Raw genomic sequence first — 22,939 nt, forward strand, 5'->3', positions numbered from 1 at the left:
ACATGTATTATAACTAAGATAAAAGCTGATTCAAAGGGAATTAAGACTGACTTGCATGAAAGTGTTAATGTATTCTGAATCAGTCTGAAATTAAGGAGGCACTTGACTGAACTCTAGAGATGCAGAATCTGATATTTTATTAACGTTTCCTGGTAGCTCTCAAAATGTTACTGACTGTTCAGGCAACAATCCAGTATTCCTGCGATACCTAATTTAAAATCTGCCAAAGTCAATGGTCGTTCTTTTAAAGTTAGAAATACACATTCAAGTCATTTCTACATTGTGGTTTTCAAGATTTCAGCATTGAGTAACGATGAACTTGACAATTGGGACCAGCTCAGTCACTCAGGACAGCTAGAAAAGATGGACAAGAGATAAAAATCATCTTCCTGAAGGCATCAGAAATATTACCAAATAATGAAAACAATTGGGCCACAACTGCAAAGAGAAAGGTGTCTATCCAATGAGGTTTGCCTATCAATTGGGGCTGGGTTCGCCCTGGGAACATTTGCTGATCCTGAGGCTCTGAGGACTTTACCAGATTTTCACAACCTTAGAAGGTTGTGAATATCAATCTCTGTAGACCAATAGCATCTTGGGTTGGGATCCCAAAAGACTTCAGAAATATTGAAGGCAAACAGCCTTCTTCTTCTTATAACCTAAATTTTTTTTATCCAGATCAACCAGAAATGCTCACTGTGAAACTGGATTAAAGTAATCTAATGTTCCCAAGTACATGCAGTTGCAAGCAGAAATGAATGCTGCTAGACAAATATCATTTGATTGTATGCCTCAAGTTATTTCTAGGAAAATTTTCTTTCAAGTCAAAGCCCCGTACATGGCCAATGATAAAACAAAGTCCACAAGAAGATAAGATGGCATGAATAAGAACAGCAGCAAGGACAGCACTGAGCATCCAGAGGATTCCAATGTCACATGGGACTTACCAGATCTCAAAGTCACCAAAAAAAGAATTAAAAAAATTTTTTTCAACAAAGACTTATTCCAGGACTGGGAAAAATGGTACAACTTATGGTGGAAACCATAAGTTGGAGGATCACAGTCTGAAGTTGATCCTGGGTACAAAAATGTAAGACCTTATCCTAAAAATTGCCAAAGCAAAAAGGGTTGTTGACATGGGTCAAATGGTACAGAATCTGCCTAGCAAGCATGAGTCCCTGAGTTTAAACTCTAGTACTACCAAAAAAAAAAAAGATACTCTAAATAAATTCAGGGACACAAATACAGTGATAGTCTCCACTTTTATGGCTTAGTCATTGAAAATATGTATGCATTTGTCTTCTTTTATTTATCAAGTGTCAATGCTAGGATAAAATAGCAAAAAAGAAAAGAAAAAAGGATAAAGGCATTTTCTATGCTCATTAAGCAGCCATACAAGTGTACGAGAGAGGCATTTATTTAAGAAAGTAAGAAGTGTAAAACCAGGCTGTATTTCTCTGCAAGACAAGCAAATGCTACTATAAGTGCAAATAGAAATAGGGAGACTGACCAAGGTGAAGGAGGAGGAGGCTCATCTGAGAAGGCAATGATTGTGCTGTGAGTAAAGTGTAGAATTTTTTTGCTGCTATTTTCTAAAATGACAACATGACTCCTTGACTTAAAACCTTTAGCAACTCTGCATCCAACACAAGATGATGGCTGAGTAACAGGTTTATTTAATGGATGAAGTCAAAAGTACAAACAATTTGCAGCTAGATGTAGAAATAAATTCAGCCCAATCTGAATTAAAAATTCACTTTAGTATTCAATTCAGAGTTCAGGGTCCTACAGTGAGGAAGGGGTACAAGGGCAGGCTCTGTTTATTTGATTGTTTTTCTTGAATTCCCCTCTTGTTCTGTTGCTTCTAACTGTAGGATCTGTCTGGGCTGGTGAAAAAAACTAAGAAAAATAAAGATGTAGAAATCATTCAATCAGATGGGAGATGAGAATCTAATTCTCTCTTGACTTAACCAGTGTCCCCCCAGTGGCAGAATCCAAATGTTGCCTCTCTTGGGAGGTACTTTTCTTTTGTGGGTTTGTTGGAAGGATGTTTACACCATACAATTCATGCAGTGAATGGATTATTCTCTGTTGAGCCTGTTTTGTGCCCTTTCACAGCCCTCATCTCCCCCCTCTCCTGCCTCACCACTCTTATCCCAGGAACACAACTCATTGTGTCTTATCCCTGAGGCACCACCACCCTGAGACCCAACCTCTTCCTTGGGTGACCATCTGTGAGGCACACTTGGCCACAACAAGTGAGAGTGGAAACTTTAGCTATCATCCTCAGTCCAAGCCTTGTTGTCATATGTAGCTCTACTCAGCCTCCCACGTTCAGAATTCTCTAATGTACAGCTTCTAGGTCCAGGCATGTTTCCCAGGGATTTGCTCACTGCTTTTTGTTCTGGAGGTTCCACTGGGAAGGGGATCAGGGTTTCTACAGTTGAACAAGCATCAACTAAGGGGTGAAATTTTGGCCTCTGCTTTTTGAAGATTAACTCCTCCTTCTTACATTCATGGCTTGGCTTAGGAGTAAAAGAGAAGGAAAGAAAAAATGGACAGTACTTTTCTTGTAATCCTAAACTTCATTACTTTTACTAATCCCCACTTTAACAAAATTCTTACAGAAGCCAGAGAAGTTTGGAGAGAACATAAAGACTGCTTTGGACAGTTCTTCATAAGGACTGATGAGGTGTCAATGGCAATTGCCTTTGACTTTAAGTTTCTAGACAAGTTTGGAGACATTCATGCTGTGACTCCTGGTTAGCTCTCACACTTTCCTGATGGTTCTACATTCCAAGTGTTCTCAACTAGTTGCAACTTCACAAACCTGAGTCATTTTTTCATGCTGTTTCCAAGTGATTGTCACCTATGCCTGAAATCTCTGTTGTTTCTAATTTGGTCTGCCAAACCCATCTACTATTGCTGATTTAAAGCAAGCAGCTGTTCTGTGAAAACATTTTTCTTTTGTTATCCCATTGCTTTTTTATTTTCTTCTTTCTCTTTTTTTTTTTTTTTGAGATAGGGTCTTGCCATGTGATCTAGGCTGGTTTTGAACTCATGATCTTCTTACCTCAGCCTACTGAGTGTGAGATTACAGGTATGTGCCGCCATGTCCAGCTCCCATTGATTCTACTGCAAAAAACATTAAGTTGAAGGTTAATTATTAAATTCAACCAAAGTTTATTGAGTATTTACCAAGAGGTGGAAATTCCTGCTCTCCTATGGTTTACTTTCATTCGTATTAGTCTATGAGCCCCCGGTATGAAAAGTCATATCTTATTTACTTCATGTAAATGCCTGTAAGAAAGCAAAACATGACATCCCAAAACAGGAAGGAGTGCTGAGATGAAAATGGTAAAGAGCAGCAGAATTTGACAAAAAAGCAAGACACAAATTTATAAGGACAAAAGGTACGCTTGCTTCTGTTCCAAGAGTAACAAAGGCTGACCACTGAAGATGACGTTAGACCTTTGTTATCTAGATGGATTCAGAGGAATCTACACTAACCAGCCATTAGCTTTTATTCATTTGCCTTCTGCATGTTGCAGTCATAGAGACTCAATGTCCATTTCCTTCATCTTTGTCACTGTTCTAAAAAAATGTATTGTTATTTGTTGAAAGTGATATATCAGCTAGAATTCAAAGCCACCTTTTGGAAAACTATCCATTCACTGGGGTTCCTCTCAAGTATGCATGAAACATACAAGTTAATAAACTTCTATTTTTCTTGTTAGTCTGTCTTTTGTTATAGGGCTCTGTTCTAACTAGGAACCTGTTTGTAGAGAAAAATTTCTTCCCCACACCAGTAAGTATTCTATGGATAAATTGGTGAAACAAGTATTATAAAAGGAAGAATAGAAATAAAGCCAGCACAAGAGAATGTAGAAGAAAGAGGATTTCTACTAAAAGCTTCTAGGAGAACATTCTGAAGAAGGTGATATTTTCTCTGAGCCTTGAAGTAAGGTGCTATGTGTTGAATTGTGTTATCTCTAAATTGATATGTTGAAGTTGCAATCCTCATATCTTTAGAATATGACCTCATTTGGAAACAGCGATGTTGGAGATATTATTAGTTAAGAGGAAGTCATATCCAAGTAGTATAAGTCCCTAGTCCATATGACTGGTGTCTTTGGGAAAAGGGTGAATTCAGAAACACACAAGGAGAACACATTGGAAGATGCAGGTGAAGATCAAGGAGCTGAGTCAGAGGTCAAGGAATAGCAAAGCACTGAAAGCAAAGAGAAAGGCATGCAATAGATTCTTCCTCATAACACCCAGACAGAACGATCCTGCTATTTCCAGAACTGTGAGACAATAATTTCTCGTTTGAGTCACCTAGTTTGTGGTGTTTTACTATGGCAGCTCTAGCAAAGTAATACAGAAAGCTAAGATCTCTTCAGGTAAATGCAGGACAGCATAGTATAGCTTGAACAAAGACCTAAGGTTGGGAGAATGATAAGTGTATCCTGAGACTAGCCAGCTAGAAACAGACAGGATATTGTATGGACCAGGACACAAATGTAGTCAGAGCTATGTATCCTTGGTTTCCACATATACAGACTCAACCAACCACAAATACAAAATATTAGAAAAACAAATTATGCCTGTGCTGAGAATGTACAGACATTCTTGTTGTCATTATTCTATGAACAATAAAGTACAATAACTATTCACATAGTATTTACATTGTATTAGGCATCATAAGCAATTTAGAAAAATTTTAAAGTATATACAGGAGAACACGCATAGGCTATATGCAACACTAAGACATTTTTATAAGGCCTTTGAGCACCCATGAATTTTGATTTCAGTAGAGGTCTTAGAACTAGAGCCCCACCCTGCAGTAGTGAGAGAAGACTATGTATGTGGCACAATTTAAGATTATATGAGAAGTTTGGAGCCTGACTGTAAGAAACCTTCCATGTCATGATTTTAGAATGAGCTTTTTTTTTTAAGGATAATGAAACATGTCATACCTAGTTAAGCTGTAGAAATCTTATCAGTCATGATTGAATAACTCATTTAGTTAAGTACTTATTGCATGAGGACTGCATTATTCAAGGTAGGAGCATAAGGTAGAGGGAAAGAGACAATAAACACATAAAGCCAACAAATATCTTATTGAGATAATTGTCTTAGAGGAAAAAAGTCAAGGTAATATGTGGGGGAAAAGAGATAAACAAATAAATATATGCCAAATAATGGCATCAATAAAAAAAAAAAAAACAGGTAGGGTGAAAAGACAGAGAGCTGACTAGAGCAGAATCGGGCAGGGAGGGTTTGATTTTCTGAGGTAGGTAGTCAGGAAAAGTATTTCGGTAAGTAGCATTTGAGATCAATAAGAAGTAGGAAACAAGCCTGGCAGGATTTGGAAGATTTGCAGTTCTGACCCCAGAAGTTGGGGTGTGGGTGGTGTTTACCTCATGGTGTTGGAGCGAACAAGCATGAAGCCATTAGAGCTGCTATACATTGAGTAAAAGTCAAATTTTAGCAGATGGAAGTCAGAAAGTTTGGGGGGAGGTGGAAGACAACAAGGTATAATGATGAGAAATAATTAAGAGTTGCTAACAGTTGGTTCTTTTCTCTGGGATTTCGCATGAAAGCTTTGTTCATCCAAGTTGATCACTATGAAGGTTCAGGTGTACATTTCCTACCATGGAATGGGCAAGGCTCTGTGTCACTACCTCAGATGCTATCACTTAGCTGAAAGTACACCCAGAGAAATGGAGGATCTGATGATATACCCAGTTTGTCCAGTGAAGGAAAGCAATTTCAACATTGCTAGGTGCATGGATATTGCTTCTAAATCTAAGTGCTGGATTTTTCACCTTGGAAGAATGATGAATGTTTGAAAAGTGCTCAGCTTCTTTCTTCTTTCTTTGCAATACATATTTTCTCATAGCATTTAATGCATAGGTACCGAGAAACTTCACCAAATAATATATATAGAAAATGTTCTCATCTTAAGAGTCAAGTCAGCAAGACTGATGATTGAATATTTACATAATTAGAAAGCATGGTCAGAATTTAAATAAATCATTAGAGGTACTGTCTCCATGAAAAGCCCTAAAGCTCCCACCTAGCACAAAATTAATGCAAATGGAAGGATGGCACCAGATTATAACCAAACTTGAGATATAATAATTACTCGGACCTCAGTCAATAACCCAGCCAATTTTAAATTAGAAAGAAACTGTACTTTGCAGGTTTCCATGCCTATCATTTGATTAACATCTACAAACAAAAATAAGTCCTCACATGCTCTCTGGCGAGGCATGAAATATTTTGTTTTTCTCAATTTAGAGGCAGAAAACTTTGCAAGAGTCACTTTAAAGATTTTGCTTTTAATTAGTGCACAAAAATCAGGGATAAGGCAGAAAATTGAACTCAGGCCTGTGCTCTGGTTGAGAGGACAATGCTCATTTCCAACTTCCTGGAGGTTTGAATTCCAGCCATTGTGGGAAGACTGACAAATCTTATCTAAATTGCCATTTTTCAAAAGCTTGCTGAAAATGTTGTAGGAAAAATCATCACCCCTTCCTACTCTCGCTGCTATATAAATAGAGCATTTGCTCATTAGGATTTCATTTTAAATTCATTGGAAAGAACTAGGATTTCACTTCTGAAGTTTCTATCTAGCCCAGTAAAAAGCATACCAATGGAGTAATAAAAAATATTTTTGTAAGAAAGGAAAGTAGAAAGAACAGAAAAAAGAGGGGCACTAAATACTACTTCTGTCCAGGTGACATTTAGATAAGCTTCTTTTTTCCTTTTTTGGGGGGGGTGGTAAGGAGACTATTTCCTTGAATAGTGAAGGCTAATGATTTTAAGCTTTCTAGGATCACCACTCTTTTCTTTGTAAAAGGCAGGACTCGTGGATTTGAATTATTCAAAGATCATATAAGCTGGAACGGGACTTGTAGTTTGTCTAGTTTAACCTCTTTTTCAATTTAAGAACTAATACCCAAGAGTCTCAATAACTTGCCCTAAGTGACACAGTAAAAAGTGTTGTCCTGAAAATAAATATGAGTTGGAGATCCTGACTTGAAGTCTTCTTTTCAAACAAAGCTCTTAGAGAATGAAGTAAATTTCAACCCCTTATAGTCCTGGCTTGCTGTAGCATCATGGTTTCCATGAAGTAGGGTAATAATGCCTCTAAGATATTATGTATGAAGTGTGTTTGTTATATATTTTCTTAAAATGTTAGCCATCATTATGAAGAAATCATTTCCAGCTGTCTGCAAACATCAGACAGCTCTTGTATTCCTATATTTTTATGAAATAAAGACATTCCAAAGCTTAGTGCCTTAACAAGAGCAATTGTTTCCTGTGAAGCCATACAGAGACGTAAGGACATACAGAGTGTGCACTGACTATGCAACCTCATCATCCTTAACTGACATTAAAATAAGAGCACCTGCCATCTCAGACATCCTTCTACAGGCCTCCTTAAGGATACTGATAGTCTAGCTAACAGTATGCTGCTAGGAGCTCCCTCAAGGAATAAGAGAAATTCAAAGTAGCTTAGCTTATACAAGCTCAATAGAACACTGGGTCAAATGTCTCACAGTTTTCTAGAGGCTTTGGTCTGCATGTGAGCTGGAGTCAAGGTGAAACCTGACTTATATACAATACCACCACATCCTGTTCTTCAAATCTTGCCCGATTATATCAGGTGTGTTATCCAGCTGAGGGAGGAAGAAGAAAAAAGAAAGATGGGTTACCGGAGTGGCTCAAGTGGTAGAGTACCTATCTAACAAGTGAGAGGCCCTGAGTTCAAACCTCAGTACTGCCCAAAATAATAATAAAGAAATGGCTCAAATGGTGGAGCAACTGCCTAGCAACCAAGAGGCCCTAAGTTCAAACCCTAGTATCACAAACAGAAAAAATAAATAAAAAAGAAAAGAAAGAATATTTCTACATCTGGTCTTTTCTCCTTTCTACTCTTTAGATTCTGCATGAGTGTCTATTTATTTTCATAGCATACAAATAGATGTTAGTTAATAATTTATTAAATATATATCTCTATGCAAGACTGCATGTGATGGTTTATCTTCATTATCAATTGAAAATTGAGAAGTGCCTAAGATACTAGCAAAGCATATTTCTGGGTGTGTCTGTAAGGAGTTTTCAGAGAGAATTAACTATGTGGGGGAAGACCCATCCTGTCTAGGGGTAGCACCATCACTGTAGACAGGACATGGAAGAAATAAAAACATTCTTTCTCTCTCTCTCTCTCTCTCTCTCTCTCTTTCTCTCTCTCATTCCCCCTCTCCTCTCCTCTCTTCTCTTTCAGCTTCCTGATTTGCATCACGTGAGCTAAACCCTCTCTGCCATGATGGACCAGAACCTCTGACACCATGAGCAAAATAAATCCTTCCTCCTTTAAGTTGTCTTCTAGGGTATTTTGTCACAACCAAGAAAAGTCTGACTAATATAGAAACTGTGAATTCAGTAAGACCAAGGACCATATCTGTTTGGTTAATTGCTGTTTTTCAGTGCCTAGTTTAGTACCTGACATACAGTGGACCCTCAGGAAATACTGTCAAATAAATGAATGCACACATATCTTCCTTCTGATAACAATGATAGTAGCCTCAGCTCCTCTCTTTGTACACAGGTAATAGAGGTGGACTGAAGGAAGAGACTGAACTATGTTTGTTGAGCATCTCCCCCTTTGTTCCATGAATTTTCACAAGCAATTTGAGAAAGTACTGAGCTACCTCAAGAAGTATGAGCAGGAAAGCAGAAGCCAGCTGCTAGCTTACTTAGAGCCACGTGCATCCTACTTCAAGGCATTGAATTTGTTTCCTGCTTACTTTCCCTACTGTTCATCTGGGAGTGTTCAAATTTGGAATCATTTTAGTTATACACTAATTAACCAATTAGCAACTGACAATTTTTTTTTACTCTCTCAAGGACTCATGGTTTCTTTTCTATGTTAAATTGCGTTCTAGAAATTGGCTTAAATATGAGGAAGTCCTACTTTTGTAAGTGGAATATAAGTAAAAATTCTTCCTAGTTCCTCCTACTCCTACTCATAGCCTCTGACTTTATTCCAAGACCTTTATCTCTCTTGTAAGTGGCAATATCTCTTCACTCAAAAGTCTCCCTAACCTCTCTAAGAGAAGAAAAATAGTTCAGAATAAACACACAATAGTTAAAGATGAATGGGGAAGAGACACTTTCTAGTTTCTGTTCTGTTTTTATTCTATTATGCTTTGAGGGTGGTAATAAAATATAGTTCAAGGATGATTGAGCTGAGATAAAAAGTATATGCAATCTTGTATTGGGAACAGATCAGAATACCTGATTGAGAAAGTGTCCTGTTTCCTGGCTCACTCTAGATAGGTCAGGGCTCTAGTTACTCTGCCAGGAAACAGGACACAGCAATGATGCATCCTTTATGAAGTACAGCAAGGCTTCACCAAACACTGGATCTGCTGAAACTTTGACCTTGGACTTGCTGGTCTCTAGAACTATGATAAATTCTTCTGATAAACAGTTTATGGATGGTGGTTTTTGTTGTTGTTGTATTATAGCACCATGAACAAACTAAGACACCTATTTATAGAACCAAAATTGTGAGCCTAAAAATGGCTGCCTACAGAATGTCCATTAATGGGGGTGGCCACATAGATGCTCTAACTGTAACAGAACCAGGCCGTGCTTCTTCATTCTGTCCTATTTCCAAGCCTGACTCATCATACTTTACAAGATTCTGTGAGTTTCTACTATCCTTCCAAATATTTTCTTGGATTAAGTTAGTTAAAGTTGATTTCTATTATTTGTAACCAAAATCCTAACTGAAATAGCATTGTTATGTCTCTTGACTGGGTACATAAACAGAAGTAGTTCACAGTGCCTTTAATCTGAGATTGTGGAGAGTTCCTTTTCTCAAGGAAAAACACAGACCTGAAGGAGAAACACTTGTCTGCTTGCACAAAATATTTACTGCTTGCAAAAGACACTTCTGATAAGTGCTGAAAGAAAGATAAGGAGGAAAAGATAGTCTAGAGATACTAAATATGCACTAAGACCTACCATGATATTTTTAGTTCTTGAGTCCAGAGCAGTGATTTTATTTTCATATCAGTACCAAGTTTGAGGCATACCCATGACTTTGTTTAAAAATATACACACACTAAAACAGGCCTTCAGGAAATATTTTATTTAATTTTTGACATATTTAAAATATAAAATGAGTTAATAAAAATGAAATCATAATTATATAAATTGTCAGCCAGTAACAGTTGTCTGTAGGCATGCAGACACCACATTTAATTTTTGTAGTCTCAATCTTTACACTATCTATTTTACTATATGTAACAGAGGGATGCCAGAAAATGAATTTTATTTTTTCAAGGCTAAAATTAACCTCTTTTAAAGTTTGACAATGTGAAGGAAGTGAGTGACCCTTAGGTCTCAGTCAGTTGTTTGCAGGCATTACATCTTCAAGAATTTTCCTTGTGTAGACTTGATAGAAATCTTGCTGCTACCCCATTAGTCTCTAAGAAGGACATGTTGTAGAGAGAATGAGCCACGAGTCAGGGGCCTCACCTCCAGAAAGCCACAGTACCTCTCAGTTTCTCAGTTACTGCCTTACCTTCTATGACAGGAAAGGGTTTACTCATCTTTCTCAAAGTCTCCTGCAGCTTTAGTTTGTTACTGATCATTTAATAGTTTATTAATCAATTGAAGTCAAGAAAAGAGCTCAGAGTAGGAATTAGGACACAAAGGGGGACATAAGGATACTAAGAAGGAGGAAAAGAGTTTAGTGTGCCACCTGGCACAGCACAGGGATGCAAATTGGAAGAATAGAACTAAGCCCAAACAGAAGGGGTGGAAAGACCGTCTTCATAAGTTTTCCACCTATTTCTCATCTTCAACTATGAGCTGCATCTGTCAGGTAGAAGCATGTCTGGGACTGAAACTATACAACCTCAATCCTGTGTTATCATTTGAATCTTAAATCTCCTGCAAAGACTCATAGACTAAAGGCTTGGTTACCAGCCTATAATGTTACTGGGAAGAGGTGGAACCTTTAGTAAGTGGAGGCTACTACAAGGAAATTGGGTAATTGGAAGTGTATTTTGAAGGGAATTTTGAGAACACAGCCCCTTCCTTTCTGTTTGCTTCCCAGCCTCCAATAGGCTAGTAGTTTTCTCCACCATGTGCTCCCTTTTTGCTATGATATACTGTGCTGCTACAGGTCCACCATGCTGGGGCTAAGTGACCATGGACTGAAAACATGAGCCAAAATAAATCTTTCTTCCTTTTAAGTTGTTTATGTCATTAATTTTGTCATAGCAGTGGGAAGCTAACACATCTTGCCTATTTCAGAGAGGCTCCAAGAAGCACAAAGTTTCTTTGAGTCCAGCTGATCACTTGTCATCCAAAGGAAAGCAAGAATAGGAAAGTCAAGGTGGCCTGGACCCCAAGTCTTCTCACTGAAGAGCTGAGTGAATTTGAGTATGTTTCTTAAGTTATCTCTATAGCCCGAGTTTCCTTGTCTGTAATAAGAAGAAAATTGACAATATGTTCTTTTTACTGTTTGGTAGTATAAAGTAAGCTGTTATAATTACCAGAGACCATTATTGTGGTGGTTGGTACCACTGTCATATCTGATATCACATGGGAAGCTCTCTAGAACTGCTTTGTGGATGTAGACCTAGGATGTATGGAGAGATTACATGTATGGGAGAAGTGTCTGCCATATCTTAGTATTTGGTGAAGTGGAGACATTTCCAGAAGGGATGAATGGGCTTCACGTTGTAGTCTAGGAGTCAGCACTTCAGCTCAGTATTGAAGACAAGTGAGTATGACTATGTGGTATTGCACAGGTTATCTTTTTTAATGCAGACCTAGAGAAAAATGAATAAATTCCTTGAAACAATTGTGTAGGAAGATTAAATCAGATGGCATTAGAAGAGGCATGTGAGAGGGGATTCCAGAAGCACTACTACCACCTTCCATCTCCTGAGCAGTTCCGAGGTGCTCTTTTCTCCAGAGCCATGCAGCTACTCTGAGATAAAATAATGTATAAAGTTAAAAGGAAGAAATAAAATCAGGTACACTGGTTATTGTACTCTATGTAAGTGAAAGAGTTAATGACAGAAGCTGTCAGATTGTGTTAAAAACAAAATGAAAAAGTTTTATTTTGTTTATAAGTAACTTGTGTGAAACAAAGTCAATAATGAAATCCTTTCATAAAAAATGATGAGCAGAAAAAAAAAAAACCTGGGCAAATGCAAGCATAAAGAAAGCAGATGAAGCAATATTAAAATCATTCAAAATGGAATTTCAGGTTAGAGGCACTAAACAGGTTAAAGAAGAGCATTCAATCATGGAGGGAGTTTCAGTAGGAAAGGAGAAAAAGAATGGAACAGAAGCAATATTCAAATAGATAGTGAGCCATGCTTTTCCAAAATTGATGAAAGAACATCAAGTCACTTATTCCAGAACTGTCATGAACTCAGTCAGAATAATAGCAAACCATGCATAAGTGATCACAGTAAAACTACTTAAAAACAAAGGTAAGAGAAAAACATTAAGACAGACAGGAGAAAATGGCTGTTTTAATACCTCAGAGAAATGACAGAAACCAGAGAACAGTGGAATGGTATCTTTCACAAGAGAGAATAATATGAAAAATGGAAGTGGAAGGGGAATGGAATTTAAAAGTTCTAAGGTTCAAACATTGTTTAGGGATGAAGGACAAGCAATCATCTTTATTATACTGCAATAAGTCAAGTTATCAGGACAAAAGGAAATATATGCTGCCTATAGAAACAGGCATTAAGGATAAGACTGAAAACAAAAAGTAGGAAAAAAGAGCCAAAAACATTTTTTTAAAAAAAGTTGGTTCACCATCAAACATGAAAAATTGCAAGGAAAGGAGCGTTATTTGATATCCAAAGAGGTATTCCATTAGGACAAAATATTAATCCACTAAGAATATAGAGAAATTCTAAATTTATTTTAATCCAATAATACAAGGAAAGCAGCCAACAGCCTGTTCTGATGGAGAACTTGACTAGAAACACCCTGCCTGCCCCCCACCACCTCCAGAAACAGTTATTGGAATCAGAATCAAATAAGAAGTATGAAAATCCCACCAGTGGTGGTCCCTGATTCTCTCTTCACAAAAATATCTTCCTTGCCTTCAAGCAGCTTATACTCTGCAGAAGAACAATATTTCAACTTCAGTTGAGAAACTAGTTAAAACACAATGCAAAAGAACAGTAGAAACAAAAGTGTTCGAGGTATAAGATGCTAAAGGTCCTACAGAGAGTTATAAATAAGGGCAAAGATAAAGTATTAAAAAAAGAATTCAAAGTCACTAATCAAATGTAAGGTGAGAGAAACTTCATTTCTAGCACCAGAACTGCCACAAAGGCTAAAATGCAATAATATCAGATCTCCATGGTTCCTATCAGCGAGGGAATCACACACACTCAATCATTGCATTTAAGTATAGTTTAGACCCACTTTTAAAATTAGAATTTAATAATAACAACAACAAAGATGTAGAAGATCAAAATATAAAAACCGTGAAGCTCCTTTGAGACCTTGCTTCCTGTGGCTTTCTGCAAGCTGACTTGCTTGGAGTGGATTCTTAAATTCTCCACTGAGCCTTTAGTAAGTGTGCAGCTCTTTGGAGGGAATGGAAACACAGAGCTCTCACTGTCTTCAAAAGCTTCCATGCTGATTCAATCCAATAGGACAAAAGTTAAGATAAGCTGCAGCTTCCCAAATAGCATGCTGCAAGCTATCCACCTAAAAATAGCAGGGCAGAAATCTAAAGACAAAAATGAAGAGTTCAGAAAATGGTGTGTACAATAATTTTTCTGTTTAATTTCACCATGCCTGATGTGATCATAAGTCAGTTCCAACTGACTCCAGCATCCACCCCTCTCTGCCTACCTAAGTGTAAACCAAGCCCAGGGCTCCCAGTCTAAGATGGGCTTTCAGTTTCCCTGAAGAAATGGTAGACCAATTGAAGTTCTTTGATAGCAAAATTATGTACAGAATAAGATCAAGAAGCAAAACTTAAGTGCTTTTTAGCAATACTCTTTAATTCTTCACAGTGCTCCTTGCTTGCTTGCCCAGGGAGAATAGAGTTTTGGAATGTGAATCAGAAAAGACTGTCAATGTTAGCCATTTTGTCTGTGTGTATAGAAAGGAGGGATTAAGAAAGTAGTTTAGTTAACCAAGCAGGTTGTCTTTAAAACTATGGATTCTGGGGTGTGTGTGTGTGTGTGTGTGCGTGTGTATGTGTGTGGGTGTGGGTGTGGGTGTACTTTGACAAATGTTAATTGAGGGTATCCTCTATGCCAGACACTGATAAGAATTCACTATATAGCAATGACTAAAAGGAAGTCCCTTACTGTAAGGAGCTTAACTTCTAGTTGTTTACAGTTGGCTATAAACAGACAAAATGATAATGAATAGTATGTTCTGTAGTGATCGATGCTCTAAGGAAAGAATAAAGCAGTTCAGTAGAGATTGAGAGTGTCGGAGAGTGAGGGAATTGCTATTTTATGTAGGTGGTAAGAGAAGGCACCATTGATAGCATTAAATTTGAGCAGAAGCATGAAGACAATGAGAAAAGCAAATACTAAGACACCTAAGAAATAACTAACAATCAGAAGCTCGACAGAGGACGCAGCAGGTGAAAATGAGGAAGAGTGTGCTTTGCATGCTTCCGGGCAAGGAGGAGGCCACTGAGCCTGCACAGGGTCAAGGGGGAGAAGAGTGAGAGGGTATGATGGTGTCATAAAAGTGGTAGAAGAGGGAGGATCTGAAAAAGTTTTGTAGTCTATGGTGACAATTTGGGCTCCCATTCTGAATGAGTTCATTGGAGGATTTTGAATGAAGAACTAACACATACGTCTTACATTTTTAATGTCTCCCTACAGAAAATAGACAAGAGTGAGAGAAAAATTAAAGTTGAGACACACATGAGGCTTTGAGATGACAGGGAACCCTTGGAGCTGGTCCCTAAAGACCTTGGGAGAGAGCAGGGTAAGCAGACTGGTTTGGGGATTATGGTAATCAAGGAGTGGCTAGCTTGAGTTCTCATCTGTGGCTTTGAATAGGTAGGATAGCCAACAACTGCCAGAATAGGTAAGAGGCTCTGGAAAATTCCACTGGGAAGCAGACCTAGTAACCACTTATCTTGAAAAACAGCTTTTCACAAAAGGTTGCACAAAATGTTTCAACTGCATAGAAAAACATCTTGTTTTCTTGGTAACCTCCTGCCAGCCTGTAGAAGGAGGATGGATATGGAGGAGGGAGGAAGGGCAGGATGGACCTAAATTGGAATGGCTTGTTGCTCTTGATGCTAATAAGGTAAGTATAACTCTCCAATCTGCACTTTGTGTGTTGGCAATCAGCCAATGAGCATAGCTGCCTTCATGCACCTAATTAGCATTCAAGTTGAGGCACACCCAGAATTAGGTCAATAAAAATCCCCTAGACCCTGCTACTTCACCAGTAACCCACTCAGGACCTCTCCCTTCCTGAGGACGCTTTCATTCTTTCTCTTAATAAACTTTCTTCCCTCTATACTCACCCTTGCTATCCGTGAAGTTCATTCTTCAGCTTTGTGACACGAAGAACACCAACACTTCCTCTGGCTAAAATGCTGTAACACTAAGGCCAGCAAGGTTGGATGGAGGCTTTCAGTCCTGCACAAATCTCCCATATCATCTTGAATGTCCACAAGTGCCAGAAGAGGGAGCACTGTTTTCTCGTCAACTTTCCCTGCTAGGGGCAGAAGGGAATGAGGCTTTAAAACTGTCAGCATTGAAAAATTAAAAAAAAAAAAAAAAAAAAAAAAGAGGTAGACTCTATTACATAGTAGTAGAGATGTAAGATGCGATCTGATTCTGAATCTATTTTTAAGACACAGGTATAGCATTTATACTTGGAATGGGGATTTGGGGTGTAAGAGATAAGGAAGTTAAGAATGATTCTCTCTCTCACTATATCTTAGCAAATAAAAAATTTAGAAGACCTAAAGATCAATAAGAAAGTTGTTTTATTTGTTCATGGAGTTTCTCACTTTTCATTTGAAGGGTTTTTTTTTTTTTTGAAATATGAAAACATGCCCCTTTCTTACTTTTTAAAAACTTTTCTAATTTCCCCAACCATCTTCCATGGAATTAGGACAGTGGTCTGCTAATAAGAAAGTTCAAAAACTTTCTTATTGACTGAAATAATTTACAGTAATATAAGAGTTTTGTGTTGACTTAAATCTACATGCTAACTTGCATATCACACCAATTGAACACTGAAATTTTCTTAAATGCCCTACCTTAGAAAACTGGGATTTCAGACCAGTATTTATCACAGATAAATTTAAATACTGGGGACATACTAAAGAATCTTTTACTTCTAACTTTTATTTCAAAAGTGACCTTTTATAGTTTTATAGCTAATTAAGGAGGTAACTGTGTTATAATAAAAAAGGCACTGAAATAGGAACCTAGAACTCTGGCTTTTAGTCATGTTTTTGCCATAAACTAAGAACACGTGTGCTCCCAAGCACATCGGTTCCCTTTTCTGAGTCTCACAGATAAAATGAGGGAGTTGGTTTCAGTAATTCCCAGGATTCTTCCTTCAGTGACACTATGTGAAAGTTTCAAGAACTCTTGAACAATTCTGTGAATTCACACAGTTCCTTGTGATAAGATCCTTTACTTTTCTGTCTTGTCAAACATAAGTGAAAATGTTTTATGGTTAGAGATATCCAGAAGAGACATGTAGCCTTCAAATTAGGAAAACCTATGAAAAGTAGCTAATAAAAAATTTTGGCAATCCTGGGTTTTGAACTCATGGCTTGGTGCTTGCTAGTCCGTTGCTCTACACACCCAGCTCTTTTTGAGTTAGTGTATTTTTCAGATAGCATCTCATGCTTTTTGCCCTGGGAAGGCCTTTGATTGCAATCTTTTACCTCCTTTTTCCAAGTAGCTGGGGTACAGACTTGTACTGCTATGCCAGGCCCAATTAAAAATGTTTTCAATGCAGTCATGTGTCTATTATAGAAGATAAGAAAAATGCTAAACAATGTATGGCAATATTTAATGAAAACTAGTAAAACTGGTAGTGTCTGAAATTCCTTATTTATTGATATTTAGAAAGAGTAAAACCAATAGAAATTATAAGTTATTTAAGCTTGTTTCAAATACTTCATCAAATGTTACCATTTGAGATAACTGACCTTGAATTAGTCATCTTAAATATAAAAGATTTACTCAATATTAAAACTCAGAATTATGAGATTAAATCTTAGTTACTCCTTTCCAAAAGAAAAAAAATTATATGTAAATTTAAAAAGTCAGTAAGTTGAAGTTTTAAAAATTAAGGCTAAATATAATGTAAAATATAATATAAAGCTGTAATAGTTTTTTTTTAATTTTTATTTTATTCATACATGCAGACAATGTTTGGGTCATTTCTCCCCCCTTCCCTCACCCCCTCCTTACTCCCCCACCCCTTCCCTCCCCCCTCCCCCCGCTACCCAGCAGAAACTATTTTGTCCTTATCTCTAATTTTGTTGAAGAGAGAGTAGAAGCATAATAGGAAGGAACAAGGGTTTTTGCTAGTTGAGATAAGGATAGCTATACAGGGAGTTGACTCACACTGATTTCCTGTGCATGTATATTACCTTCTAAATTAATTCTTCTCGAACTAACCTGTTCTCTAATTCCTGGTCCCCTTCTCCTATTGGCCTCAGTTGCTTTTAAGATATCTGCTTTAGTTTCTCTGCGTTAAGGGCAACAAATGCTAGCTAATTTTTTAGGTGTCTTACCTATCCTCATACCTCCCTTGTGTGCTCTCACTTTATCATGTGATCAAAGTCCAGTCCCCTTGTTGTGTTTGCCCTTGATCTAATGTCTGCATATGAGGGAGATTTTACTGGCAACTAATGAAACATTTTCAGAATTGATGTAATCTGATTTAGAAAAAAGTTGCATTTTATAGACAGTACAGCTTAAACCCACTGAAATGATTCTTAAATGTCTCTAGTGATTCTTTCCTATATCCAATGAATCCCAAATTTTGTTTTTCTCAATGCCTGCCCAATTTGGTACTTAACCTGATCATTCAGTTTGGTTAGCTCAAGTCATGTTATGTGGTGCCTTCTGCTTGAGGTTTTGTGGACCTGTCCATGACACTACAAACAGCTTTTTGAAGGGAAAGACAATGGCTTCTCCTGTTTGTTTGCCTAGAACCTTGCACAGAGCTTGGTACACAAGAGAGCCTCAACATGTGTTTGCTACTTTAAATCAATGGGTTGCATACAAAGTTTAGTTATTGGAAAAATGATTCATCAAAATAAAATCTAGTTTTTGTTCTGATGTGATCTAAGTGGTTTAAATTTAATGATTTAGAAACAGTAATTGGTTGTGGGAGAGCAACTTCAATATACACAGAATATAAGATATTTTGTCCAAGAAAGAGGATTGGCGAATTCATCAGTAAGTCTGTGACAGAGACAATATGCATCATTTCATGTAAATAGGCAAGAATCAAAGAGAAAGGGAAGCTCGGGTAGAGACAAGTGAAAATGTATTAGACCTCTAAGGAGGCCAGAAGAGAGTTTCTTTGGGGTTGTTTTTGTTCTTAGGAAAAGAGATAGTTTTCATGATATCTATATCTTACTCTTACATTTTTATCTTACCTACTTTTTAATATTTTTTAATATCCACATACCTCAGTTGTGCTGAAGTTTGATAAGGTTTATTTTTTTTCCATTACTGAGTCATCTTAAATACCGAACAGTGGAAGTAATAGTGGAGGTGAGGGAGAATCCTAGCAGAAAGGTATAAGTCATGGAATTAGACAAGATATTGCTCAGGGATTCTTGTTCAAGCACTCACATATGTTCAAATCTTGAGAAATTTATCTGTGATTACAAGGATCAGCAAGTGATATTAATGAATAAAATAAAATTTCATTCAGAAGAACTTAAATTAACTGACTTGTCATAGCTCTTATACCTTGATTTCTACCACCAGTCATCAACTTTTCCAAAATTTCTGGGACTTCTCTTGACAGTAGGCAAGAAGGATATAAATAAGGCCAGCTTGATGACCTTGGGCTCAATTTGAAGTCATCTGATGGTAACTTGACTCAATGTGGGTGCTGATTTTGGTAAGTTAGATTGTGCTCTCATTGTTGAGAAATAGCTTCCACCTCAGCACCCAGCTAGTTAAGGGTCTTTAAAAAGGCCAAGACAGTGTAAGGCTAGGCTTGGCATTCTTGTGGAATGTAACAGAATTTTTTCTAGAGAATATAATTTGAGGGACTGAGAGTAGAGAAATATTAGCTTAGAACAAAACATGGGATACAGAGTAGCTCTCCTCTTGGCAAATCATAAAGGTGATAATCAGGGTTCTCAGAAGTTTAAGTGTTAGGAGGCAAAATCTCAGACTACTTAGATCCTATCCATGTTTTCAAATCTTGGAAATTTATTTTTAAAATCCTAATGGGGTAACAAATGATTCTGGAAGCTTTATCTTAATAAGGAACAATAATTCTTAGACTGTCCTAAGCTAATTCATCATTCAACATTTTTCACTATTTATTGAATATCTTATACAATTATAAATGATTGCCAGACACTGTCCTAGGTGTTGTAATTGCAATGTTGAAAGGGGGATAAAAGAAGCACAAATATTTCTTTCATGAGTTTATGGATATTTTTCCTCTTATATCTCATGTTTTCCATTATTCTCAAAACGGGTCTGTTCCAGACTAAAGTCATTCTCCATCTGGAGAAACAATGATTAAACACTTATCTTGATCATTGGTTCTTTGGTGGGGGAAGGGGGTATCAGGTACCAATGCTGCCCAAGTATCAATCAAGGAAATTCAATGATAGTTTCATGACATTAATGAATTCTTCTCACAAACACTTTCCTATATGATGAGAAAATAATATGTTTCTAAGAGTTATACATAATAATCCTGCATTATAGTCCACTGCTGGGTAATATTAACATTGTTGTCATATACATGATTCCCTATTAGTCACAGTTTAATTTAAGAAACAAGAGAACTAAGGCAGAAAGGAAAAAAATGGAGAGGATAAACCAATTTGAGATACAATACATACGGACATGGAAATACCATAATGAAACTCCTGATATAGCTATCTTGTAAACAAATGAAAATGTCTTTTTTCTAAAACAGAGGACATGAAGGCAAAATAGGTACCAGTGAAAATGGAAAAATGAAACCTGTTGAAACTATTCTAAGAACGGGGAGAGGGAGGACAAAGGACAATGATAGAGATGGTGAACTTAACTAACATATTGTAAGTACTTTTGTAAATGTCTCAATGTATCCTCAGTACAACAATAATATAATAATAAAAAAATAAAAATAAAAAATTAACAGAAAAAACTAAGGGTATTTTAATGAGGAATCAGCAAGATGTAGTATAGGGAATTTGATACTTACAAAATAGTTGAAAGTTATTTTCAAAAGTTAATTTCCTGTCTGAACCTCCAGGACAGTTCTAAAAGAACAGGTCATCACTGGTACTATGCCAGGAAAAAAGAGAACAGCACTGTTGTCTCCAAAACTGTCATTGTTCAACACAGAGAAAACTGGATAATAGACAAATATTATCTGAAAAAAAATCTATGACTATAACCATGCTCAAGGGAAGAAATAGTCAAAACCCAGGGGAAAATGATGGCTTCTACCATACCTTGTCTTCCAAATCTTTTGCAAGTGCATCTAATTAGTGGAATTGGAAGCCAGAACCCTAGTTGCAAAGGAGTCAATGATGACAGAATAGAGGTCAAAAGGGTCAGTGCATGGCATCCAGTGTACATGTTAACCTCCAAGGTGAATTTTTGAGAGTGCTGACACTTGGTCCCTTGCCACTCCTACTGAATCAGATTCTAGGATACAAGAATTGACATGTGAACAAACACCTCCTCACCCTAAGAAATTTTCATACTTAGGAACACTTGGAAGACATTGCTTCAGATAACCTGGATGAGTTCTGTGGTATTCAGTTATATTATACATATGCAGAAATGTTATGTTAAAGATCTAATTTAAAAAAATTAAAGCCAAGCCATACTTACATCATTTAATTTTATGGACCTGATTCTACTCTGAATCAGAAAGTAAAATGCTTTTTACCTCAGGTAATTCTTCGCCACCCAATACCAAGTGGAGAAAAATGTCTCTCCTCTGTGATTTGCTTTTTCTAGTTCTTCATCCAATTGGGACAAATGTTGGCAATTTGAGGACTGCATTTTATTACATGAGTTTGCCTAGGATTGTCTCTAGGGATATTTCAAAGTAATGTTCCATTCAGACCCTGAAATGTATTCTTTTTTACTTTGCAGGCATAGAACAGTTTAGCAAAATTCTAAAGGGAAGAGAAGTTCATTGTTTTGGAAAGAAAAAAAATGCTTGTTGTTTCTTTTTCTTAGCAAAGACTTCCATTGAACGAGTGATTGCTTAAAGCTTCTGATGATCTATTGATTTAAACCATACTAAATCGCTCAATTCAAAGTAAGTAGGATTTTATAATTTCAAAGGAAAATATTGAACCTACTTTGCATATTACCTTGTTCACAGTGTCTTGTAGAAATGTTGGCTGAATTAATGAAGGAACTAATTCCTTAAGATATTATACTTTGCACTGTATTATGCATCAGTAGCCACTCCTGAAATAACTTAGTATTTCCTGGAGATATTTGTGGCTTTCTAGATTTTTTTCAATACGAATTTTAATCATATAGTTTAGAAATACTTTATTGGGTTGGGGATATAACTCAGTGTAGAACATATGCTAACAGGTGTGAGGCTCTGGCTTCAAAAAGTTTAGTAATGGTAAATAAGACTGGTTGTTGAAACCATGTAGCAAATAATCTACAAATCTCGGTGGTTTACACCAACAAAAGTTAATGTCTCACTTGTGTAATTATCCGATTGAATGTTCAATGGTCACCCCTCTACATCTTGATTAGGAATATAGTCTCTTTACCTCTAGTGACTCTACCATATTTTAGAGCAGGGGTTAGAAAATATTTCTATAACTATCCAGATCTTAATATTTTAGATTCACCAGTCAAGAGACAGAATCAAAGACTTTATCTAGGCACATACAAAACAAAAAAGAAAATAAACTTTAGCAAATATTACTTTGATGAAATTTAAAGTATATCAACTGAGTACAGTTGTTTGTAATACAAGTCTACTAATGAGAAAAATTTTATCATTTTGTTTGTGGGATATACTTTTGCTTAATTGGGATTCAAAATTAGCTTTTTTATCATCAAAATGATTGCAAATGTTCATTGATTAATTCTGATCTACAATGAAAATTTATATAGTTCTTTTTGAAAATGTCTTTATCTTGATTAACTATATTTATAACTTAGAAAGCAATTGTAAGATTCTGTTAGGTTATTCTTGTTATATAATATGACATTACATTTAGATGAATGACTTCCAATTGTGGATTAGGAAGAAGCACTTCAAATTACCAATTTTGAAATATGGAACTATGGATTTTGATAAAAAGAAAGTCATTTTGCTCTTTCATGGAGTGCCAGAAACATTGCTGGAATGTTAGTTTGAGCTGCAAAAAATTATCACAACATGTTTGTGTGAGAATGGAGGTTTTGTTTCTTCCTTTAGATTTATATCATAGAAACTATATAAACCAGGTTGACATTAATTGTAACTCACAGAAGATTAGATTTTATGGGAATTATTTCATAAAGTTTTATATATTAGTGCTATTTTACCTTTAAATTTTAGATTGCATTCACTAAACCTTATCAATTTCTATAGGAAAAGCTGGATTTCAAAGTCACTGCTAGTAGTGGCTGAGTGCAATTTTCCTTGTTCAGAAAAAAATTCAGTTTTGACCCTGAGCTCAAAAAAATTAAAA

The 22,939-nt window shown here is 36.6% G+C and overlaps 1 protein-coding gene across 1 annotated transcript in view; it reads left to right on the forward strand.

Annotated features, from left to right (window-relative positions):
• Tmem117 (transmembrane protein 117) overlaps positions 1–8,696 on the forward strand; it is a 554,639-nt gene extending 545,943 nt beyond the window's left edge. Inside the window, exon 8 of the mRNA XM_074083208.1 lies at positions 8,300–8,696. Within this exon, the coding sequence (XP_073939309.1) occupies positions 8,300–8,307 (8 nt within the window). The 3' untranslated portion in view covers positions 8,308–8,696. The remainder of the gene's footprint in view (positions 1–8,299) is intronic.
• The last annotated feature ends 14,243 nt before the right edge of the window (positions 8,697–22,939 follow it).

This window comes from Castor canadensis, chromosome 8 (assembly GCF_047511655.1).
Source record: "Castor canadensis chromosome 8, mCasCan1.hap1v2, whole genome shotgun sequence".
NCBI classification, from domain to species: Eukaryota; Metazoa; Chordata; class Mammalia; order Rodentia; family Castoridae; genus Castor; species Castor canadensis.